General features: G+C 39.6%; 1 protein-coding gene across 1 annotated transcript in view; it reads right to left on the bottom strand.

Moving 5' to 3' along the window:
- Window positions 1-26,603, bottom strand: part of MOSMO (modulator of smoothened) — a 60,706-nt gene that overhangs the window by 1,878 nt on the left and 32,225 nt on the right. The window contains exon 2 of the mRNA XM_059154471.1: window positions 4,773-4,985. Coding sequence (XP_059010454.1) covers window positions 4,773-4,985 — 213 coding nt within the window. The remainder of the gene's footprint in view (window positions 1-4,772; window positions 4,986-26,603) is intronic.

The following is a 26,603-nucleotide window of genomic DNA, read 5'->3' as shown; positions in this document are numbered from 1 at the left end:
AGAAAAAAATAAAATCTCTCTTGGGTTTTCTGAGTACACGGATTAAAATGGGGCTGGGGGGGGCTTCTTTGCATTTTGTATGCAAACACAATGAAATATATTATTTGCTAAAATTTTTCTAGAAAGGTATCTAGAAAACCTAGCATCTGGGCAGAATTCCATGGCCCCCTGTTTAAGCAAACAGCTTGTGGCCCAGGCTACCAAAGAAATACTCTTCCAACTGTACACAAATTACCTGTTGATAGGCTAGCTTTCCCAAGAGAATGTTTCATGCTTTTTGAAAGTACATTGGTCAAATGTTCATAGTCCTTCAAATTTCTTTGGAGGCAGAAACATTTCTTCAGCGTAATATGAAGACAGGTTACTATACTCACTGCATGTGAAGGGGTGAAGCTTTCCATTATTAACTGAATGAGAAACTTCCTCCAAGTTAAACATATCCCCAGGAATACAGACTAAGTCCTGGATAAATAGAGCAGCTGACAGTTGTCCTATAATTATTTTTGTGTTAATCAATCAACAAATTTAATAGGAGAGACCTTAAACAGCCAATTAGGAATCTTTTCCTGGAAGAAATACCTCTAGGGTAATATCCAAAGTATTAAAAAGTAACATTTTCTTAATTACTACTGGTTAATAGAACACATCAGCATTCTTGTTAGCTTTGCACCACCAAGATGGACTATCTTATATTATACAGACAGCCTACTTCATTTTGGGCCAACAACCACATCAAATAATGTTACATAAGTGAATTTGTACACTTTCAGGTGCAAAGGAACAAATGAAAAATTCACATATGAAGTATTAGATCTTTTGGCCTTTCTGTTGCACCATCACCAGCAAGACTATTAGTGCTGTCAATGCCCTCTTATCAGTGTTACATATCACCAATTTCTAACAGTTCTTATGCCTTAATATGGTTTGGTAAATAAAATGAAACCGTAATCCAAGTAGCTATACACAATCTAACCGAAAAACAATGGGATAGTTATTGCTTTAAAAACAATTTGTTAATGTTGACTCATATAATCGCAAGAAACACATATAATCTAGAAGTGCTTAGAGATATGCAGATATTACAATTGTTTGCTCTGTTTATGTGCCAACTTCACTCCTATCTTTTTCTACTTTCTGCTCTAAAATAAAAATCTATCCTTCATAATAGAGTAATCATTTAATGATTATATTTCAAGTAGAGGGGCGCTTGGGTGACTCAGTGGGTTAAAGCCTCTGCTTTCGGCTCAGGTCATGATCCCAGGGTCCTGGGATCAAGCCCCACATCGGTCTCTCTGCTCCGTGGAGAGCCTGCTTCCTCCTCTCTCTCCCTGCCTGCCTCTCTTGCCTACTTGTGATCTCTGTCTGTCAAATAAATAAATAAAATCTTAAAAAAAAAAAAAGTAGAGTTTAATATTTTACAAGAGTTAAATACTTTCTCAATTAGTTATGAAAAGTTTAATCAAATACTGAGGAAGCAGTAAACTTCTATTTGATCTAATTTTGGTTTTTAATCCAAAGAGTTAGGTTCTCTATACTTTTGGCAAGATTTAGGATAAGTGGATGAGTTTCCTTTTAAGCTCTTGGGACCTGTGAGGTTACTTTAGATCTTAAAATATTATTATTTTTTAAAGATTTATTTATTTATTTATTTATTTAACAGAGAAATCACAAGTAGGCAGAGGCAGACAGAGAGAGGGAGAAGCAGGCTCCCCGCTGAGCAAGGAGCCTGACGTGGGGCTCAATCCCAGGACCCCGAGATCATGACCCAAGCCAAAGGCAGAGGCTTTAACCCACTGAGCCACCCAGGTGCCCCACAAATTTTTTTTTTTTTAAGATTTTATTTATTTATTTGACAGAGAGAGAGATCACAAGTAGGCAGAGAGGCAGGCAGAGGGACAGGGGGAAGCAGGCTCCCTGCTGAGCAGAGAGTCCAATGTGGGGCTCGATCCCAGGACTCTGAGATCATAACCTGAGCCAAAGGCAGAGGCTTAACCCACTAAGCCACCCAGGCTCCCTAGATCTTAAAATATTATTAATGCTGATAATATCTATCAACTTTTGACAATTAAATTTTGGGTCCTATATAAGACTATAAAGACATCACTTCTTATCTTCCATGGCGGAGATTTCTGGATGGTGAGACTCAGATACTGAGTTTGCTGGGAGATGGCCATGTAAATTACAGCGGCAGAGTTAAGTAAGGATAAGGGTCAGACTTGAAGAAAAAGACACATCTTTGTTACCCTTGCCCCCACAGGCTGGCTGCATCACGTGTGGCTCTCCTCTGAGAGAGTTCCCCACTGTGTAAACCTGTTAGAAAATGTTACCCTGATATTTTTACCAAAACTACAGTTTAAGAGGAATGGAAATACATACAATAGAAATAAAGTACATTTTCAAAGGTTGAATGGAAATATCAGGGGGCGCTAGATGCCTCTCAGAACTGCCACCCTAGTCCTAGTGGACTAGTCCTAGTGGACTAGCTCTGGTAACAAAAACAATGTATTTAAGGAAGCTGAGAAGAGTAACGTAGTCCTATGCTTACTTAGATGACATTAGCTATGAGTATATTGCTCAGCTAAAAAACCAAGGTACAGAACAGTATAAATAGAATATATATTCATAGAACATTCACACATATACATATATGTTTCTATGCATAGGACACCTCTGGTAGGAAATCCCAGAAACTGGTAACAATAGTTGCTTCCAGCAAAGAGGTACTAAATGGAAAGGTGATGAAGCCACATGAGACTTACTTTTCCAGTGGCAATCCTTTCTTAGGCTTTGAATTATGTATTATATGCACATATTATTTTTAGAACTTATATTATTTAACTAAAAAATAAAGGGTAAACACGTTACATTTGGAAGTAGCTACATATACTTATGTATCTGTTGAAAGGAATTGAAAAACAAGATAACCATAGTTCTTTCTGTTTATTGGGTTCCAAGAACCAAAGGCTCACATAAGCATTTTAATGCTTTCTTTGACTCATACTAGAGTAGTGTTATTATTAAATTACATTTTATATTTTTGGTATTCAGAGCATATGCCTTCCCAAATGTTAACTAAATCCAGAAACTAAATCCTGCCACTTTGACTTTATATTATTCCTTAAAGAATGAATTCTATCTGAATAAGTAATTGTTATCTGTGAGTAAAGAGTCCCTTAAAATTCCTCATCAATTAATTTAGCAGCACTGTCTCTACAACTGCCTGCGGACCCTACTATTCAGAAAAGAACGGTCTCAAGAGGTCTGTTTGACCTCAAACAAGGTCATCAACTTGTTATACATTTCTTAATAAGAACGGAGAAGACTTGGGACGCCTGGGTGGCTCAGTGGGTTAAAGCCTCTGCCTTTGGCTCAGGTCGTGATCCCAGGGTCCTGGGATCGAGTCCCGCATTGGGCTCTCTGCTCGGTGGGGAGCCTGCTTTCTCCTCTCTCTGTCTGCCTCTCTGCCTCCTTGTGATTTCTGTCTGTCAAATAAATAAATAAATAAATCTTTAAAAAAAAAAAAAAAAAAAAAAGAACGGAGAAGACTTTTTTAGTCAAAGTCAACTTGATCTAAATTTTAAAATTAAGGGAGATGTACAGATAGAAATAAAACAGAGCCAGAAACATATACATTAAAGAGTTTCATAGAGAGATAGGGAGAAAATGAGACTCATGAACTAATATCTCTGTCTTAAGGTCTTTAAGGATAAACTGAGCTTTAACATTAATAAGGATCCAAGGGATTATGGCTTACCCCTACCATACAAGTTCTAAATGAAAATATCAAGTGAAAGTAAGCCATGTTATACTATTCACTTTTTAAAACTTACACAAACCTGATATAATTATAAGGCATTGAATTAGAAGTTAAATCCCGTGGTATTTGGCATAAGGAGTGTTATCCTATTTTTTAGAGCAGAGTTTCTCAACAGGGCCTATTGCCACTTTGGGCCTCATAAGTCTTTGTTGTGGGGAGCTGTCCTTTGCATTTGTGGGAGGTTTTGTCATTATCCCTGGCCTCTACTCAAGATGCCAGTAAGACCCCCTTAGCTGTGACCATCAAAAATGTTTCCAGACATTGACAAATATCCCCTGTGTGGAGGGGATGGGGGGGCAAAATTGCTTTAGAAAGAAGCAAGAAAGCAAAATTACAGAAATATCTTTCCTTTGTGCATTTTTTCCTGCTTTTAACTTGGGAAAAGCCCCTGATGTGCCAGGAAATTAAACGAATTTTGTAGAGTACAAGAGAATGTATAATATATATCATACCCTGGGGCAGAGCTTAATGGAGTATGAAATGTTGATAAATAACTATTAACCAAATGTGTTGGTTTTTTCAATGGTCACACAACTCACAGTAGAAATTCAAAATTAATATTAAAAAACAAACCACCACCTTAATCTAATTTATATTTCTGTACATTTTGTTCTAGATTTACTTTTATTTGGTAGAGGATACCAATACCTTCAAGAAGAGTAAAAGACTCAGGCTAGTGATAGCTCTGAGCCCAGACCTGGAACGCTTATGTCACAATGTGAGCAAAACCAAAATTCATTAATATAGCATTTCATACAAAGCAATTAATGTTGTGGATGTCTTGATCTTGTGGTGAGAATTCTGAAGAACTGATGGTACTGTGTAGAGTCTATATGACGGCCACAGCAAGTGGTGCTCTTTGATGATTATGGAGTCCTTATGACTGATTCTTGATATCTTCATTAAATACCAGTGTGCATGCCTTCTAGTAATTTAGTAAGCATAGATTACTTACTTCCAGTGAATGCTATCCATCGAGCATATTTTGTAGCTTCTCTCCGCCAGTGGGAAGCCACCAGCAAACCACATGTGACAGTCAATGAAATGATTCCCATGATGATAAAAAACAGTGTGGTGACCCACTCTGGGGGAAGCCGAGGTGGGATGCACGTCCGGTCTCGTCCATGGATTGTTTGACACTGTCGCACGAGGCCCACAGTGAGTGCTCCTGGGGAGATGCAGAAGGTGGGAGTATTTTAATAGGTTTGGCCTTCCTGAGAAGTATCCCCCACCAACACTCCTTTAGTCCTTAAATCTTATTTCTGTGTAGGTCACGCAGGCATTTAATTCCACTGAGTCTCACTATTCAGCATTCCATTGTAGTTACACTTAACATACAAAGTGAACTTAAAAAAAAAAAAAACAAAAACAAAAAAACCACCTCACAAAACCCACAAAACGCAGTTCTTTCAGTCATTCATTAAGCAAATACTTTTCAGAGTACTTTGTATGAGGCAGTGAGTGTTCTGGGCTCCAGGGAAACAACAGTGAACAAGACAGATGGAGCTCCTGGTCTTGCTGAGCTTACACACTAGCCCAAAGAACTGGAACTCTTCTATTTGCAGATCCAAGACTCACTGTATATTATCTGATTTTGGATGAGGAGAAAAACACCTTTCAGGAAACTGTAGACAAACTTGAAATACGTCTACTCATAATATATAGATACAATTAAATAATGGATTAAATATTAGAACCAATATATTTTATTAAAGTGAAAAGTCCTAAGAACAGGGGTGCCTGGAGGGGGTTGGTTGGTTAAGCATCCAACTCTTGGTTTTGGTTCAGGTCATGATCTCAGGGTCCTGGGACTGAGCCCCACACTGGGCTCTGTATTCAGCACAGAGTCTGCTTGAGATTCTCTCTCCCTCTCCCTCTGGACTTCCCCTGGCTTGCAAGCTCTTGTTCTAAAATAAATAAATAGGGGCGCCTGGGTGGCTCAGTGGGTTAAGCCACTGCCTTCGGCTCAGGTCATGATCTCAGGGTCCTGGGATCGAGTCCCGCATCGGGCTCTCTGCTCGGCAGGGAGCCTGCTTCCCTCTCTCTCTCTCTGCCTGCCTCTCTGTCTACTTGTGATTTCTCTCTGTCAAATAAATAAATAAAATCTTTAAAAAAAAAAAATAAATAAAATAAATAAATAAACAAAAACATATAAATAAAATCTAAAAAAAGAAAAAGAAAGGTCTAAGAATATTACAATAGAAATACTTTTCAATTAAATTCAAGAAAATGTTGGGAAAACTAGTGGGTTCCTCCCTGTGGTAAGTTCAACAACTCCTGTGCAATGCACAAGTGTTCAGATTGCTAAACCATTACTAGTATGCTTCAGCAGAAAAGCATAAAGTCATTAGTGATAATTTTTCAAATGCCCCTTCTCCCATTTACATAACATGATGGCAATTTTTGTAAAACATTAGGTGCTATTTTTTTTTGAAGATTTAATTTATTTATTTGACAGACAGAAATCACAAGTAGGCAGAGAGGCAGGCATAGAGAGAGAGGAGGAAGCAGACTCCCTACGGAGCAGAGAGCCTAATGTGGGACTCGATCCCAACACCCTGGGATCATGACCTGAGCCGAAGGCAGAGGCCATTAGGTGCTTTTTTTACATAAACATGTTCTTGTATTAAATCCAAGGAACTCCTCTATCAAACGTGGGATAAATTAATTTACAGAAAACCAGATAAGGGGAAAATATTTGTTTTATTCTCTTCCCATTAAGAACAATTAAAATGTTACTTTTGAGTGAAAATTGTTTCTTTCTCCCTTTAAAAGCAAGTGCAAATGGGAAAATGTTGCTTAAAACACAAGAAATTTCTGGAACCATTGAAAGCATAAAAGATTTCTGCATCTTTTTTTTGGGGGGGGGGTCTTAATTATTTTCTCAATTTGAACAAAAATAATGACAATACCAACAACAAAAACATTTGCCCTGCGATCATGACCTTAGCTGAAGGCAGAGGCTTAACCCACTGAGTCACCCAGGCGCCCCATCTTAGGTTAGTTCTTACTTTCCGTTTATGGCCATGACAAAGAGCGTCAGGGCTCAATTTTTTTTTTTTTTAAAGATTTTATTTATTTATGTGCCAGGCAGAGATCACAAGTATGTGGAGAGGCAGGCAAAGAGAGAGGAGGAAGCAGGCTCTCTGCTTAGCAGAGAGCCTGATGCGGGGCTCGATCCCAGGACCCCGGGATCATGACCTGAGCCGAAGGCGGAGGCTTTAACCCACTGAGCCACCCAGGTGCCCCAGGGCTCAAATTTAACATAACCTCCTGTGCCTGTAGATCTGAGTGGGATTATTCCTGCTTCCCCTCCTGACTGGCATACCACACCAGGTGAATACAAACAGAACAAGTAAGAAAATGAAAATTAGAGCTATCCCTTCCACAAAGCAAATGGAAATAAGCTGACAGATGTTCGGCTTTAAAAGAATTATGTTCCTGTATTTACAAAAGTCCTCATTACCACAAATTGAGATCAAACACTCTGCAGCTACGTTCTGGAAGAAAAGAAGGCTTAAGCTAGCTGATAGTCATAAGATATGCTGTGTATAAGAAAAGCAATTCACAAAATTGTGAATTATTGAATGTCTTTGTGTCCAGCACTGTTATAGTGGTTAGAGATTCCAAAAACTAATACTCTGTCACACTTACAGTGAAAATAGATTTTCCCTAAATAAATTATACAGTCTAGTACAAAGACTCAACATTGTTGCTAACGTTCATTTTCATGAGTAAGACTCTAAGTCAACATAGTTTCTATCATAGTCACATATTTTCCATAAGCTGTCTGGGGAAAGAGATCTGCAAATGTACATGTGCTGCTACTATTACATCTTGTAAATTCTGGTACTGTTAGTATCCAAACTCACACCAGGTCTTTAAATCTCAACTTTTACTTCAAAGAATTATGGGGGCACCTGGGTGGCTCAGTGGGTTAAGCCGCTGCCTTCGGCTCAGGTCATGATCTCAGGGTCCTGGGGTCGAGTCCCGCATCGGGCTCTCTGCTCGGCAGGGAGCCTGCTTCCCCTCTCTCTCTCTGTCTGCCTCTCCGTCTACTTGTGATTTCTCTCTATCAAATAAATAAAATCTTAAAAAAAAAAAAAAAAATGAATCAAAGAATTATGTCCCGCTTGTAGATTCAAATCCATTGCTTATGTTGACTAGCCAAGATCTTTTACATCCTCCAAATTCTCTGGACATAGCACACAATCGTGTACTTGATTTTTTTTTTTTTAAAGATTTTATTTACTTATTTGACAGACAGATCACAAGTAGGCAGAGAGGCAGGCAGAGAGAGGGGAGGAGAGAAGCAGGCTCCCTGCCAAGCAGAGAGCCCAATGTGGGGCTTGATCCCAGGACCCTGGGATCATGACCCGAGCCGAAGGCAGAAGCTTTAACCCACTGAGCCACCCAGGCGCCCCTCGTGTACTTGATTTTAAGGTAATTTCTTTTTATCTCAAACAGAAAATGGGCTTTGAAGGAAGGAACTGACCCCTCACTTGACTGGTAACCCCCAGAATGGCCTGCAGCAGTGGGCACGAAGCAGGAATTAATAAGCAATTGGTGAACTTAAAAGAATTTAAAACGAGCTGTATTTAAAATCACATAGCATTAAATAGTTTCTTCTACAGACCTTGTCTTGGGGTGATTTCCTAAAGCGCACTAATTAATAATTTAGGCACAAGCTCATTCACTGATTTTTGTTTTGTTTTACCCAACAGGTCTTTTGCTTCTGTAAGGGGCCTGTAATTCCATTTCTCAAACAACCAATCCATCTTCACTCTGCAGCTGTTTCCTAGGTAACCAATCCAGCCAAATAAAAGACTTGCACACAATAGGAAAAAGGAAACCAAACTAGGAACTACAGCATCCCACATGCCTCTCAGTAGCTCACCTGTATAGCATTACACACAAAAGGAAGTCATAATGAGTCTTAGACTGTTGAGTGGGTATCTTAACCAAAGAGGCTTCTGACTCTCATCATCTATAGATCTAGACACTGCTGAAAAGATTTAACTGAACCAGTCTGAGCATGTCTGTTGCCACAATGAGGATGATTATAAAGCAAGTCATCACTACAAGTAAAAGCTATGCCACAGAAAATCGGAAACACAAGGGTTATAAAGCAGACACACAAACCCAACAGAGTCTGTCAGAGCTAACTGCATCTAGTAAGTGCTTGCCTACCTGGCCACAGAGGGCAGTGGGATGACAGGGTTTCTGATGAGAAGAAGTCAGTTGTCAGCAGCACTGAGGATCTTGTGGATAGGGAAATACACTTTTTTCCTGCTGTTTTTCATGATTTTATGTCTTTGGTTTTTTACTATGATTTGTCTATGTGTGGTTTAAAATCTACCTTTACCTGGAATTTGTTGAGATTCTTCAATGTGCAAATTTAAACTTTTCATCAAATTTGGAGAGATTTCAGTCCTTATTTTGTCAGTTATTCTTTCAACTCCTTTCTTTCTCTTTTCCCCTCCTAGGACTCCCATGATATATTTGCTGGAAGGCCTGGTAATGTCCCGTTGGTCTCTCAGCGAAGGCAGACACTTAACAACTGAGCCACCCTGGTGCCCACCCCACTGGTCTCTCAATTGTTCTATTCATTTATTATTATTTTCCGGCTTCTCAGATTAAATCATTTCAATTGACTTGTCTTTGAATTTGCTGAGTCTTCTGCCAACTTTTCATTTCAGTTATTGCTCAGGAATTTCTTTTTTCTTTATATAATTTCCATCTTTTTATTAGGTATTCTCTATGTGATGAGACATTGTTTTCTTGCATTAGGTCTTTATACATGATTTCCTTTATTTTTTGGAATGCACTTACAAGAGCTAAACTTGTACATGTACATTTAAACTCTTTGTCTAGTAACCCCAGTATCTGGGCTTCCTCAGGGGCTGTGTCTACTGACTGCTTTTATTTTTCTTGTGTATAGGCCATACCTCCCTGTTTGTGTTTTGTGATTTTTAGTTGAAGACTTAAAATGTAAAATATTACAATGTGACAACTATGGAAATCAAATCCTCCCAACCCCAGGGTTTATTGTTGTTACTGCTTACTGACTTTCCTGGAAAGTTCTGTAGAGTTTGGATCATTGCTGTGTCTCTGTTCCATTAGCTTAGTAGTCAGCTAATGGCTAGAATAAGATTTCTTTTTTTTAAGATTTTTAAAAATCATATGTTTGACAGACAGAAAGAGCACAAGGTGGCAGGGGCAGAGGGAAAAGGAGAAACAGACTCCCCCTGAGCAGGAAGCCCAATGCTGGACTCGATCCCAGGACTCCAGAATCATCACCTGAGCTGAAGGCAGATGCTTAACTGATTGAGCCACTCAGATGCCCCTGGAATAAGATTTCTTTAAGTCCTTTGAATTGGTGTCACTCAGCCTTTTCTCTCTGTGTCTGTTGTGGTACATTTTCACTGATGCATTAAGCAATTAACAACTCTGCCTTAGTATGCTCTTCCTGCTTGCATAGAGCCTCAAGGTTAGCTAGAGGGAAGAGATTAATTAAGACCTTCATAGGTCTTTCCTGGATAAGTGAAAAGCCCTAAATATGTGTATAGCCTTACAGACTCCGAGGGATATGTTGGAGTTTTTCAAAGACTCTTTTGGCCATCCTTTTCCTTTATGTTTTTTAGTTAGCCTTTTGTTAGTGTCAAATAATACCACCTCAGCTAAGTACCTGTAATCTTTAAAAATTTTTATTTACTTATTTATTTATTTATTTGAGAGAGAGAGAGAGTGCATGAAAGGGGGGGTGGACAAAGGGAGAGGGACAAGCAGACTCCCCACTGAGTAGGGAGCTTGACAAGAGGCCGAATTCCAGGCCCCTGAGATCACGACCCCGGCCAAAGGCAGATGCTCAACCAACTGAGCCACCTAGGTACCTGCAATGTTAAACAACTACTGCTGATTGTTTTGAACAAATATTCTGGGGGTGAGACTAAGCAAGCTCTGAATCTGAATAAAGGTAAGGCCTGAGGAGATTCTCAGTAAGCTGACATATCAAATGGTAGCAATTCTCTGAGGATGGGGCTTTAAGGAACACCAGACCCTTTCGCCTTTCAAGGGGTTGCTGAGCTGCTGGTTTACACGACTATCAAAGTTGCAAGGCTACTGGCTTTCAAGGCTACTGTGTAGCTGAGGAGAGGTGATGTGCGATTAGCATAATTTAAACTACCACAAAGCTTGCTGTTCTTGAGAAGATTCAGGTGATTTTCTTAAACAAATGCTTCTTGGATTGCTGTGAACCTGAGTTAATTTCTGAAGTTTTGAAAAAGTTGATCTGACAATTTTACCAGTATTCTCATTGCATTTATGGAGGAGAGGGTTTTCAGAAGTCCCTGGTCCATCATTACAGAGGTTAAACCCAATGGGTCACAATCTGAATCATAGCTTTGACATACCTGGGCAGGTCCCATAATTTTCCTAAACTTCCAGCAGAAGTTTCTGTGAGCATTAAATAAATGATGAGATAATACTTGTAAGCTACTGCAACTAAATAACTATTACATGTCTTCAGGGAAGTAAAAATATTTTTGTTTTAGTTAAAAAATACACAGGGCAGTAGTAGACACAATTATTTAACACAACAGTACACTCATGCAACTCATATTCCAAAATAAAAGGTTGACATCTGATGGTTGCCATGATTGCCAGTCATAAAAAGTACTCAGGACATCACTCTCCTGCCCAACTGCTTTAGTGTCTATGGTTCACGTTGAAGATGAAGCATAACGCAAGTTCAGACTTGCTGAAATAAAAGCTCTGGGGACAGTCTGTATTTTATAGGAACAGAAAGCTGGGAACATTGAGATTGAGAATGCTTTGCTAATAGAGTGAAATTACAAAATGTTTTGTTAGATAGCAAGTAAACAGAGAACAATCATTAATCTTTTTAGTTTGATTTTCTTTTCCCTTAAACCCCACTGGCTGTTATATCTCTTCTTAAAATACAACTGTTACCAGCTGTTTGCAAGTAGGACTGTAGTTTGGAGGTCATATCTCATTTTATTTTTTTTTTTATTTTTTTTTTTAAAGATTTTATTTATTTATTTGACAGAGAGAAATCACAAGTAGGTAGAGAGGCAGGCAGAGAGAGAGAGGAGGAAGCAGGCTCCCTGCCGAGCAGAGAGCCCGATGCGGGACTCGATCCCAGGACCCTGAGATCATGACCTGAGCCGAAGGCAGCGGCTTAACCACTGAGCCACCCAGGCGCCCCTCATATCTCATTTTAAAACTGACGAAATCATACCAACACTGTCCTCTCATTGTAGCTTATTCTTTCAGCCCTTACTCCATAAACGTGGTCTTGGGTCTAATCCTATAAAGACATTAAGCACAAGATAGCAGTGAATTTCTATTTTAAAATCTGCCTTATCAGGGGTACGTGGGTGGCTCAGTTGGTTAAGTGACTGCTTTTGGCTCAGGTCACGGTCTTGGTCTTGGGAGTCCTAGTATCGAGCCCCGCGTGGGGCTCCCTGCTCGGCAGGGAGCCTGCTTCTCCCTCTGACCCTCCCCCTTCTCATGCTGGCTCTCTCTCTCTCACAAATAAATAAATAAAATCTTTAAAAAAATAAAATAAAATCTGCCTTATCAACAAGTACAATAAGGTACCAGAATCCATCCTATTACAATCCTAATCATTGAAGCCCTTAGTATATAATGCAAGGAAGTCATTAAAGATAAGCTCACCACAATGTTTAAGCTGTCCGTACAATGTATGAAAAATACATGGAAGAGTATTTATCACATGACTCACAGTGGACTACTTTGGTTGAACAGGACTAGAGGGTGGAATGGGGCTGAGAACCGTTGTACTTTTCATTGTCTTATCTGAGCATAGATAAATTCATACAATTCTGTCCTTTAAAGAAATGTGCAGGGGGGCAACTGAGTGGCTCAGTGTTTTGTGCCTCTGCCTTCAGCTCAGGTCATGGTCCCAAGGTCCTGGGATTGAGCCCCCACATTGGGTTCTCTGCTCGTTGGGGAGCCTGCTTTCCCCACTCTTTCTGCCTGCCTCTCTGCCTGCTTGTGATCTGTCAAATAAATAAAATCTTTAAAAAAAGATGTGCAGGGAGGGTAGGAGCTATGGTGAATGCTGTGAATTGTGGAAAACTGATGAATCACAGACCTGTACCCCTGAAACAAATAACACATTATATGTTAATTAAAAATATATGCATTCTAGGGCGCCTGGGTGGCTCAGTGGGTTAGGCCGCTGCCTTCGGCTCAGGTCATGATCTCAGGGTCCTGGGATCGAGTCCCGCATCGGGCTCTCTGCTCAGCAGGGAGCCTGCTTCCTCCTCTCTCTCTCTCTGCCTGCCTCTCTGCCTACTTGTAATCTCTCTCTGTCAAATAAATAAATAAATCTTTACAAAAAAAAAAAAATATATATATATATATATGCATTCATTTATTTAAGAGAGGGAGGGGGAAAGGGTGAGGGAGAAAATCTTAAGCAGTCTCCATGCCCAGTGCAGAGCCTGATGTGGGGCTTAATCTCACAACCCTGAAATCATGACCTGAGCTGAAATCAAGAGTAGGATGCTTAACTGACTGAGCCACCCAGATGCCCCTGTGCATTCACTCTGTATTTTAAAATTCTAAAGTGTTTATAAAGTGTTACATATTAGATTTAAATAAAATGTACTAACTGCACTTACACACTGTGAAATCTTTCAATCATGTATGAATTTAAGCACATGCTCTGGATCTAAAATAAATTAGAGGATGCCAAAGCAATTAGAATAAGGTAAATCAGGTAGAGAACTAAAATAGAATTTAAATTACTGTGTCTACAATTTCTATTCCATTTCAATTAAAGTATCATGAGAAAGCACCGTGGAAGAATCCAGCAGATCATACCGGAATATTCATTGTTTCTTCCCAGAGTAATGTGGCAGAACAAACCCAAAACAATTTTAACATTCATTTCACTAAATGGTTTCCATGTTTTACATGTAGAAGTGAGCTGGTTTAAGGGAGAGGAAACTAGTAAAGGGAACAAAATCAAACAAATTTGGTAGGCCAACTGTTTTTGTGGACAGAAAAGTTTACAAAAGTATTTTAATAAAAGGGCTGAACATTAATAACTCTACATACAGCCTTCAATCACTGAAAAGGTTCATCTGTGGACAATGATCAAGAAGTAAACAAGCAATGCAGCAGACAAAAGTGGCTCACAATCATGCAAGATTCCTGGCCAAAAAGAGCCTTAAAATTAGGAATTTCAGAGCTAGAAAGGATCTCAGAGATCATCAATTCTAATCTCTCCAGTCTAGGGTTTGAAGAACATGGAGGCCCAGACAGGTTAAGTGCTAAGTCCAAGAATACAAAGTAACTAGTAGTGCCAGGACTAAAACCAGGGTTTTCAATTAACCACCCCTAAACCATTTCTACCACATGATGCTCACTTCTTGAACACCTTTCATTTAATAAAGAATAGCATTCCTAAAAATATCATCAGAAGCATTTAGATTTATATCAGAGCAGACTTAATTACAACTTTGTAAGCACAGAGAGAGTGAGTCTAAGAGGATCCTTCACAGGAGGTCAATACAAAGTGGGAGAAGATATTTTTGTCAGTTCATAGGAGTGACTCCTCTGAGTTTTATTCACTCTAAAATACAGCTTCCTCCCACACCCACACTTCTCGTAAATGTTCAAGGAATACGCCACTCCCAGCTCATCCTCCTTAAAGAAATAACCCAATTTCTTAGTCTCAAGAAAAAAAGATTTTATTGGTTATTTAAAGACTACTCTCAAACATTACAATAAACACTCATAGTTGTCTTATTTATTTGTATTGTACAGAAAATGTGCACCCCATCACCTTCTTACAAAGGACTTTACAGGGTCAGTCACAATAAATAAATAACTTTCCTGAGGGTACAGTAAAGGTTCCATGGTATGACTTCCAGGTCTGTCAAAATAACTTCTTTTGCCAACTACTTGGTATCTCAACACTAAATAATTCAAAATCTTTTCTTCAATAAATTGCACTCCCTTAATCTACGTAAGTAAAATAATTCTGATTTAAAAAAATCACATTTTGGGTGGCCCCTGGGTGGCTCAGTGGGTTCAAGTCTCTGCCTTCGGCTCAGGTCGTGATCCTGAAGTCCTGGGATGAAGCCCTGCATCGGGTTCTCTGCTTGGCGGGGAACCCGCTTCCCCCCCCCCCCCTGCCTGCTCCTCTGCCTACTTATGAACTCTGTCAGAAGAATAAATAAAATCTTAAAAAAAAAAAATTACATTTTAAACTATTTAGTCACATATCCATTGACCTAACTGGGAGCTATCATACCACAGCAGTAGGGATTCAGGCTCTGGATTCAGATTCCAGGTGCACCATTTGCTGGCAGTGCAATTTCAGGCAAATTATTTAACCTCTGTGTGCCTCAGTTTCCTCAACTGTAAATGAGGATAAAAACAAAATGATCTCATAGTGTTGTACAGATTATGAAGGGGAATATGTGTAAAGCACTTAGAACAAATGCCTGGTACTGAGTAGTAAGTTGGTAAATGTTAATTATTATTAATGAGGGGTGCCTGGGTAGCTCAGTCATTTGGGCATCTGCCGCCGGCTCAGATCATGATCCCAGGATTCTGGGATCGAGCCCCACATCGGGCTCCCTGCTCAGTGGGGAGCCTGCTTCTCCTTCTCCCTCCCCCACTGCTTGTGTTCCCTCTTTCACTGTGTCTCTCTCTGACAAATACATAAAATCTTTAAAAAATAAATAAGTAAATAAATATTATTAATGATATATATATATTTTTTTTCATCAAAAGTATGTATTTTTACTTTAAGGAAACAATCTATGGGACTCCACCTTCTTTTTAAATTTATTGTTCTCTCTTGGGTTTAGATGAAAAATATTATAAACAAGTGTTTAATTTGTGTAGATCTACTGAATTATTTAAAAATGAATCAGAGTTGTAAAAGCTTAGAGTCTAGAAAATGCAAGGAAAGCAAATTTAACACTGAAATGACTGTTATTCTGTGTTGTTAGCAGAGTCCCTTAATTATAAAAGAGGATGGATTTAAGAATGGAGAGTTTTCGAGAAAGGCAAAAGTTCTGATTCTGACAGCTGCTCTTGTATTTAATCTTTATGAGGAGTTTGTATTCTCACCGTAGTTATATTTGGCTTCAGATTGAAAATGTAAACTGATATCTCCCTCAATTTCCAACATCAGAAAACACTACCTAAGCTTTCACAGAAATATATAAAACATTACATATGTGGTAAGCTGTGAACTCCTAAGCAAAGACATGGTGGTCTAAGGAAACCATACATCAGAGAAGGTCTCTGTTGAATTTGAACAGCCTGGCACTATGCCATGAGATACTCTTGACTTTTCTGTCCAGGTCTAGGAGACATAGTGCACTATGCCAAGCTTTCCTTCATTCAGCAGATACTTAGCACATGTTCTATGCAATACAATGTGGGAAGTATGAAGAGAAACATGGACATTATCCGTGTATTTCCAGAGGCTATAATATATACAGAGAGCTAAGATGAACACTCAAAGAAAATTACAAAGTGTAATTGTGAGGTAATAGAAAATATATATATTGGTCTCTACCTCTGAACCCCTAAAATCCCTGTAATTTCCAAAGTGGTAAGAACACTAGGATCATCTATATTCTTATATTGGTCTTTGACCTTTGTTCCTGACACAGGGCTCCTGAAACCTTTGTAAATTCCTGGGTGATAAGAGTGTCTTTTGTTCTAATGAGGCAACTCATTAGACTCCTGGGTGAGGGTTAGTCACCTGCCACCCCACCCGTTCTCTTGAGAAAAGGTATGAAAATGAGTTAATGATCAATCGTGCCTATGTGATGAAGCATCCCTAAAATCTCAAAAGTACAGGGTTTGGAAAGCTTCCAGGTTGATAATGGAAGAGGAGCATGCGCAGAGAGATCATGGAAGCTCCATGGCCCTTCCCACATCCCTTGCCCTGTGCATTTCTTCCATCTGGATGTTCACCTATATCCTTTATATATCCTGTGCTCTTTTATGATAAACTGGTAAGCCAAAGTAAGCGTTTCCCTGAGTTCTGTGAGCCACTTTAGTAAATGAATTGAACCCAAGGAGGGAGTCACTGGAACCTCCAATTTTTAGCCAATAACCACAGGTGACAGCCTGGGCTTGCGACTGGCATCTGAAGTGTCTGTGTGGGAGGTGGAGTGGAAGGGGCAGTCTTCTGAGACTGAGGCCCCCCACTTTTTTTAAAGATTTTATTCATTTATTCATGAGAGACAGAGAGAGAGAGGCAAAGGCAGAGGGAGAAGCAGGCTTCCTGCTCCCATTTCCGATGTGGGACTCGATCCCACAGGACTTTGGGATCATGACATGTGCCCAAGGCAGAAGCCTAACCATCTGAGCCAACCAGGAACCTGAGAATGAGTCCTTTACCTGTGGGGTCTAACACTGTCTTTGGATAGTGTCAGAACTGATTAAAATTGTAGGACACCTGGTTGGTGTCACCGAGAATTGCCTATTGTGAGGGGAGAACACATTTGGTGACCAGATGTGTCAGAAATGAAGTGTGCTGTGAGTAGTAAATGAAACTCACAGGAAAGACAGACTTGGAAGGGAAGAACTGGGTTTTTGCCTACATAGGAAGGAAAAACCCCAGTTTTACCTTTGTAACAACAGATAGCAGGATGTGATCTAATGCCAAGAGAATTGTGCTGCCTAGTGAGACTAGGAAGCTGGAGATAAGCACTCTATCCACAGGCACATTATTCATGGAATTTTGAGCAAGAAACTTCACTTCTTTAGGTCGATGCTGCATTTTACAAATGAATTATTTGCTAAGGGGCTCCTGATAACTCTTCACATTGTTTACATTAGCTTTATTGAGGTATACTTTAGATACAATGAAATTTGCCATTTTATGTGTATAATTCAATGAGTTTTGACAACTGTACGTCACTTCAGTCATGACACAGTATATCACCACAAAAAATTCCCTCATAATCCTTTGCAGTCAATCCCTTTCCTGCAAGCTCCCAAGATAGACTTGCTTTCTATTACTAGAGTTTTGTCTCTTACAGAGTTTCCCATAAATAGAATCATACATTGTTTGCTTTTATGAATAAAGCAGCTACAAACTACAAACCTTTGCATACTGGTCTTTGCACAGACACGTGTGGTGGTGTGGGTAGGCATCAGCCAATCCACTGAGGCCCTGAATAAGACAAAAGGCTAAGGAAGGAGGAATTCACCCCTTTCCTTTCCTTTACAGATACTTTCCCCTAGTCTTGCTTTTAATTTTTTTTTTTTTTTTTTAAAGTAAACTCTATGTCCTATGGGGCTCAAACTCACGATCCCTAATCAAAAATCACAAGCTCTATTGACTGTGCCAGCCAGGCACGTGTTGCCTTTAAATTTTCTTAACGGTGGTTTTTTTTTTTTTTTTTAAAGATTTTATTTATTTATTTGACAGACAGGGATCACAAGTAGGCAGAGACACAGGCAGAGAGGAGGAAGCAGGCCCCCTGCTGAGCAGAGAGCCCGATGTGGGGCTCGATCCCAGGACCCTGAAATCATGACCTGAGCCGAAGGCAGAGGATTAACCCACTGAGCCACCCAGGAGCCCCTTAACGGTGGTTTTTGAAGGATAAATGTTTTAAGTTTGACAGAGTCCAACTTACCAATTTCTTATCCTACCTTCTATGACTACTTAGCAGTGGAGGGAGAATATCCTACAGTTTTAATCCCAAACTGAGACCTAAGTAATCAGAGACTATATCAGGTAAGGCACCAGAAAACTTTCATTGTTTTTAAAGCTGTCTATAAGGAGATTACCAGTGGCTCACTGAAAAAAGACTGCTTAGGAGAACTCAATTTTCCTTATTACATCTGGAAAGATAGCTAAAAATGATATTTCTTCAACAACTTAAAGAACAAATACACTGGGGCACCTGGGTGGCTCAGTTGGTTGAGCGACTGTCTTTGGCTCAGGTCATGATCCCAGAGTGCCAGGATCGAGTCCCACATCGGGCTCCCAGCTCCTTGGGGAGTCTGCTTCTCCCTCTGACCTTCTCCCCTCTCATGCTCTCTCTCACTTTCTCTCTCAAATAAACAAAATCTTTAAAAAAATAAAATAAAAAAGAATACATTTTAAGAATAGCTCTTTATTCCTTATTTAAACAAAAAGTCTAATTCAGATGCTTAGAAATTATCAACTGCATTACTTTTGGAAGATTAGCTCAGTGCAAAATCTAGTCACTGAGTAAATAAGAGATAACATATGAAGAATAATAACGACAGATAACAAAAAAAATAAAAAAAAATAATGACAGATAACATCTGGCAAGAGGGAGAGGGTTATTATATCATAGCAACCCTCAGTTGAAACAACCAAGGATATTACAAAGTACATTCTTATAAAACCAAACCTTGTCAATAATAAAATTATAAAGACTATCATCAATGATCTTCAAGTTCACTCCCAAGATACCTTTTGTATCTTCACATTCTTTCTAGGGAATCTCAATTAGATTCACAGATTCAATTATCACCTATAAGCCAATGACTCACATATTTTTTTCCTGGTTGAGAATGCTTAAGATCTACTCTCTTACTTATTTCAAGTACACAACAGAGTATTAGAAACTACAGTCATCATGCTGAGTATTAGATCCTAAGAACTTACTCATCGATAACTGAAAGTTTGTAACTTTTTATCAACACCGCCCTCTTTTCCTCCCTGCCCTCCCGCCCCTGGCAGCTACCATTCCACTGTTTCTAGAAGAGGATTTGAGCTACAGATATTTTATCTTAGATATTTTGAGAACTCCTGCTCTAGAGATAGGTTTTCTTTCAATACTTGCTTCTAATCAAAGATATGATCTGACCTAAAGAGAAACACCCAATTACATTTGGCAAGAAAGATGTTTCTTAAACACTTTTATTTCCTTTTGAGGTTTAATAGTTTAAATAACCAAGTATCTGGTGCTGATACTTCTTGGACAATTCTATCTCTGGTTTTGTAGCAGCTTTAAAGCAACCATTATCGGGGCGCCTGGGTGGCTCAGTGGGTTAAAGCCTCTGCCTTTGGCTTGGGTCATGATCCCAGGACCCTGGGATCGAGCCCCACAGGGAGCCTGCTTCCTCTTCTCTCTCTGCCTGCCTCTCTGCCTCCTTGTGATCTCTGTCAAATAAATAAAAAAAAATCTTAAAAAAAAAAAAAAAAAAAGCAACCATTATCTAGGTCCTTGAGAACTAATGAAGTATGTTGTTTACAGACCACAAAAGGCAGAAAGTTGACAGAACACACCCAAGCACAACTTAATGAAATTAATTTCACTTGCACTAGTTTAAGAGGGATTTTCCTTTTAACTTCCAAAATTAAGGTCAGTGTTTGAAAAAATACTTCCATAGAGTGAATTCTCTAGCCACAAAATAGATAAATCAATCAATAGAACAGAATCAAACACACCTCAGCAGACCAACTACATACAAGATGGCTCTAGAAATCAATGGAAAGAATGGTCAATTTAGTAAATTTGGATTATCAACTTGCTATTTAGAAAAGAAGAAATGAATTAATGCACTGAAATAAAATGGGAGATGAATATAAAAATTAAAATCACTGAAGTTAAAAAAAAAAGGGAAAATACTTGAGTTGTCTGTGTGGTCTTAAAAACAGAGAAGACCTTTCTGTCTATATATGTAAATTCAGACTCTATTAATAAAAAAAAAATGATTGTAATTTAAAGGTAAACAATAGATTCTCCCTCTTCCTCTGGCCCCCTCCCCTGCTCATGCTTGCTCTCTCAAAGAAATAAATAAAATCTTAAAGAAACATGCATAAAACAAGGTAATGTAATGACTGGTTGACAGAATGTGACCAGAGATTCCAAGGAACGTAACCCTGTATTTCCTCTACGGACAATGATCCAATATTTACTAAATCAGCATTCACAGTGACTTTACAGAACATAACTACCAAAAGAGAATATGTCTTAAGATTTATGTTAGCCAGGGCGCCTGGGTGGCTCAGTGGGTTAAGTCGCTGCCTTCGGCTCAGGTCATGATCTCGGGGTCCTGGGTTCGAGTCCCGCATCGGGCTCTCTGCTCAGCGGGGAGCCTGCTTCCTCCTCTCTCTCTCTCTGCCTGCCTCTCTGCCTACTTGTGATTTCTCTCTGTCAAATAAATAAAATCTTTAAAAAAAAAAAAAAGACTTATGTTAGCCAGGGTTCTTTAAAAATAGAGCAATAAAATCACTGCACAGCTCTCCTGTGTATTCTAATCCCATATCCCTCAGCTTCCTGCTTCTCATGGTGATGATACAGCTGTTTCAACTTCGCTTAACTCGAATTTTTCTTCACAGGGCCCTCCAAAGAAATTAAATCAGAATGAGTTACTATTGACACTCAAAAGACTTAAAATTTTATTCCATGAGTGATCCTTTGGACAGCCTGAACCTGCACAATATGATACCCACTAGTATTGAGTACTTGAGATGTATCTGCTACAAAAAAAAAATTTTTTTTGACACTAAGTAATGCGTTTAAATTTACTGTCACCCTCTTAGCGTTAAGAAATCTTTTTAAGAAATGCAAAGGGCAGATACTTTTTTGGGGGGGATCCAATAACTAATCATTTTTATCAGTTTCCATATATCTTTACTACCCATCAACACCCACAACCAGCCAATTTATAAAAATTATGAAGATCTAGCACCAAAACTGCCTTTCTTACACCTTTCCCACTCTGGTTAAGATGACACCAAAAAACACGTTCATTTTTCTAAAATACCCAAACTTGGCACTATGAATTAACTACCAACATGTTAGAATCATGACTACACATAAAGACTACAGAGAAGAGCTGATTCTTTCATTTAGTTATATTATTGCTATTAAACATAAGCTCATCAAGATAATGCACAGGAAGTTGCCAAAATGTGTGAAAAGTTATCCTTAACATGAGGGTCATGAAAAGTAGAACAGACCTGTGGTTGGGAGTATTGTAAGGTACGGAACAAGTCTGCTGGGGCTGTGGCACTAACTAGCTCTGTAACCTCACGCATGTTACTGATCTCTGTGACCACTTTCTCCATCTGTAAACTGGGGCTAATAAACAGTATCCACCTCACAGGGCTGGGGGAAATTACTAAATAAGTTTATTCTTGCAGGAAGCTTAGAACAATGCCTGGCACACAGATGTGCTTAATAAATTAGGTGTTGTTCCAGCAAACCATAGAAGTATCTTTCAAGTTGTAGTAAGGTAAATTTTAGATACTTTATACCTTGTACAGTAAATTTATGAAGTTCATGATTCCATGAAGTCCGTCAAGCTAAAAACATTTAAAAAAAGGTGTAAATCTGCAAGTGATGGAATAATGATGAATAACCAAGAGGAACTGTTTCCAGGTCTATCCCTCACTTTGAAAAATGTCAAGGTAACTGCTAAGTGGGTTCTACCAGCCCTGCCACCTAACTGAACAGCAGCCAGACGCTGCTCAGCACTGCTTATGTTCCTCCTTTGTCCACTCTGCTGCATCCCCCACAGCAGCTGCTTCAGACCCTTCCACACTCCTCAAATTCTCTAATGCCTGCCCAGAGTAGATAACCTTTCTTCCCACTTGCAGGAAATAATCAAGGTCATGCAGATGAAGCAACCTTATTTTGCCCTCTTCCCCACCTCAAACCCTCTCTTAAGTTCAGTGCATCATTGCCAAACTTCTCTGTACCATCTCTTCCTGTTTATTTTTAAATCTTTTTTATTTCAGTTTTATTGAGATATAATTGACATATCGAGGTTTTTTTTGTTTTGTTTTGTTTTTTTTTTAAAGTAAACTCTATGCTCGATGTGGAGCTTGAACTCACGACCCAAAGATAGAGTTGCATGCTCTTCTGACTGAGCCAGCCAGGTGCCCCTCTTCACAGTTTGTTTGTTTGTTTGTTTGTTTGTTTTTAAGATTATTTATTTATTTGGGCGCCTGGGTGGCTCAGTGGGTTAAGCCGCTGCCTTCGGCTCGGGTCATGATCTCAGGGTCCTGGGATCGAGTCCCACATCGGGCTCTCTGCTCAGCAGGGGGCCTGCTTCCCTTCCTCTCTCCTACTGTGATCTCTCTCTGTCAAATAAATAAATAAAATCTTTAAAAAAAAAAAAAAGATTATTTATTTATTTGACAGAGAGAGAGAGAGAGATCACAAGTCGGCAGAGATAGAGGGGGAAGCAGCCTCCCTGATGAGCAGGGAGCCCGATGTGGGGCTCGATCCCAGGACCCTGGGATCATGACCTGAGCTGAAGGCAGAGGCTTTAACCACCCAGGCACCCCTTCACAGTTTATTTTAAAGAAGATGAATTCCTTCTCCTTCCCAAACTCCCTTACCCTTCATTCTTCAGAAACCTCATTCCCTTCCTTCCCCTTTCTTCTGACTTCAGTCGTCACCCCTTGGACCAGTGTTGGAGTGTGCTTCTAGTAAATTTAACTACATCAGAATCTTTTGAGGGTAGGGTGGAGTGGGGCAGGGTGGGGTAGGGTGGGTGTGTTTCAGAGTTGGGACACTGGTTTAAAATGCTGACACAGGTAACCCTTTTTTTTTTAATTTTTAAAAAATTTATTTAACAGACAGAGAGAGGGGGGAAGCAGGCTCCCTGCTGAGCAGAGAGCCCTATGTGGGGCTCGATCCCAGGACCCTAGGACCATGACTTGAGCCGAAGGCAGAGGCTTAACTCACTAAGCCACCCAGGCGCCCCAGGTAACCCTTATTTTTTAAAATTTTGCATTACACCACTTCACTTTAATAAAAATAACCTACATTAGTACTTGTTTTCACTAATGAGAAGAAATCCAAAAAGGATTCTTGCTTTTACAACAGAAGGTGAAAACTGAAAAAAGTGTTCGGTGCTGGTTTTGTAGCAAGCCATTATAGAAGCAGCACTCACCCCAAACTATACTCAGCATCTCAGCATCAAGCCACCACAGCTTTGAATTGTGTCTGTGAGCATCTTTGCTTTACCTCACCTTTGTGAATCTGTTAGCAAAATGGGACTAAAGATATCAGAAAAGCCTGGTATTTATTTGTATTTATTTTTAAAGATTTTACTTATTTATTTGACAGAGAGAAAGCACAAGCAGGGGGAACGGCAGGGAGAGGGAGAAGCAGGCTTCCCATGGAGCAGGGAGCCTGAAGGGGGCTGATCCCAGGATCTGGGATCAATACCTGAGCTGAAGACAGACGCTTAACCGACTGAGCCACCCAGGCGCCCCAAGCCTATAATTTTTTTTAGGTCTAGGAAGACTCAAAAATTTTTCCAGTTAAATCAGTGGTAATGGCTGCTTCACTTTATACCATTTCAGCTTACAAAAGGTTTCTTAACAATGTTCTACCTTCAGATAGCAGGGGAAACCTGTATCTGGTCTTCACACCCACTGAATCAGATTCCCTATATGTGGTGCCAGCAACTTGCATTGCTAACAAAATCCTCTTCCTATTCTTGTACATACTAAAAATTGACAACTGTCTTGGACTATGGATCTTTCTTCTCTCTCCCTAAAAATATGCTTATGTCTTTATATAAAAAAACCAAACAAAGCAAACTACATTTCCCTTAAAAAATTCTTTAAAGATTTTATTTATTTATTTATTTGTCAGAGAGAGAGAGAGAGAGAGAGAGAGTGTGTGTGTGTGCGCGCGCGCAAGTGCTCAAGTAGGCAGAGCGGCAGGCAGACACGGAGAGAGAAGCAGGCTCCCTGCCGAACAAGGAGCCCCATGCAGGGCTTGATCCCAGGATCCTGGAATCATGACCTGAGCCGAAGGCAGCGGCTTAACCCACTGAGCCACCCAGGCGCCCCTAAATTTCCTTTAAATGACTATCTCAGATAACTACATTGCATTGCCTCTATTACTTTGGCTCTTAAGGGGAAATTTATGTCATCTACTCATTCCTCACACCCTTTGTCTTAGGACCCAGACTTCACGGCTCTGTGTATGTTGTCTTTTCCGAGATCATTCCTGGCCTCTCAGTCTCTAAATTCAAAGATCTGCTCCAGTCTTCACTCCCTTCAGCGCTTCGGTAGCATGTAACATTGGTAGCTATCTCCTTCGTGGGACAAGCTCTGTCTTTGCTTTCCTGAAACCACACTCTTGTTCTCCTACGCTGCCCCTTCTATTAAGTTGGTTCTTTCCTTTTAAGTGTTAAATCCCAGTGCCCTTTATTCTTTCCCGAATTTCCTCTTCCACCTGCTTGGGTGTTCTTCTGGTTTCCCCTATTTTCTCTCATTCATTCAAATACTTATTGCTCATCACTCTTTGCTAGGCACTGTTCCGAGTATTGGGCATAAAAAGTTAGAAAAGGAGATGAAGGCAGACACTTTCAAAAATACTGTCACTGCTTCAGCCACCTAGTTTGGAAATCTTGGAATCATCTCGTTGCTTGCCTCCTTTTGTCCCTTCTTCTATGTAAAAAAATATCTTTCTTTCTATGTAGCTTTTCTTATTTGTTCCTTCCTTCTTTTCACTGCTATTATCCCTGCCCAGGTCTTCAAATTCTAATACCAAAACTATTGTTAAAATTTCTTCAGTATTCTCTCTCCTTCTATTTTACTCATCCAGTTAACATCTACTTACTGAATGAATGCCTCCTATGTCCTAGGCATTGTTCTGGGCACTGGGATACAAGAGTAAGACAGAAACATCCCTTTTTATATGAAGTATATATTAGTAGAGGGAGACAGAGGAAAAAAAGTAAAGTAATAAACAAGGTAATTAGCAGACAGTCACAAATGTCACGAGGAAAATAATATGGGGTAAGGTGTTGGAGAAGCACTATCCTAGATTCTCAGGTAGTTATGGAAGGCCTCACTCTGAAGAGGTGTATCTAGCTGAGACCATACATTCTATCACACTACAGATAAATTAATATTCCCCAAACACCACTTTTATACTATCTCTTGGTTCATGAACTTTTATTTATTTTTTTTATTTTTTAAAGATTTTATTTATTTATTTGACAGACAAGAGACCACAAGTAGGCAGAGAGGCAGGCAGAGAGAGAGGGGGAAGCAAGACTCCCCGTTGAGCAGAGAGCCCCATGTGGGGCTTGATCCCAGGACCCTGAGATCATGACCCAAAAAAGCCTCAACCCACTGAGACACCCAGGCGCCCCGGTTCATGAACTTTTAAAGGCGACCTACTAATTATAAGGCAAAGGCCAAAATTCCCCTACAGATTCTCCTTCAATTCACTCTTACTAAGCAACAAAAAGGATGTGCCAGGCATAGTACTTAGTATTTTTTTCCTCCAAAAGATACCCACCTGATAGTCCCAACATTTTCTGTAAAAAAAAAAAAAAAAAAAAAAGAAGGAAAAGAAAAGAAAAAAATCCTTTTTTTTTTTTTAAGATCTTATTCATTTATTTGACAGAGTTCACAAGTAGGCAGAGAGGCAGGCAGAGAGAGAGAGAGAGGGAAGCAGGCTCCCTGCTGAGCAGAGAGCCCGATGTGGGGCTCGATCCCAAGACCCTGGGATCATGACCTGAGCCGAAGGCAGAGGCTTTAACCCACTGAGCCACCCAGGCGCCCCCCAAAATTCTTTTTTTTAACAGAAAAAAATTACTTTTTTTTTCTGTAAACAACAAAAAAAAGAAACTTGCCCAAAGTTACTCAGCTAATAAGTGACAATACTGGGCCACAGATAATAATATAACCTGTTATTTATTAACATTTATTATGTGCCAAATTACGTGTTAAGGGACTTATTTGTCTCATTTAGTCCTCATAATTGAAAGAGAGAGGTATTCCTATGATTAG

The sequence above is a fragment of the Mustela lutreola genome, chromosome 17 (assembly GCF_030435805.1).
Source record: "Mustela lutreola isolate mMusLut2 chromosome 17, mMusLut2.pri, whole genome shotgun sequence".
Lineage (NCBI taxonomy): Eukaryota > Metazoa > Chordata > Mammalia > Carnivora > Mustelidae > Mustela > Mustela lutreola.
Note: the sequence above shows the minus strand (reverse complement) of the source record. Positions and strands in the feature narration are given on the sequence as shown.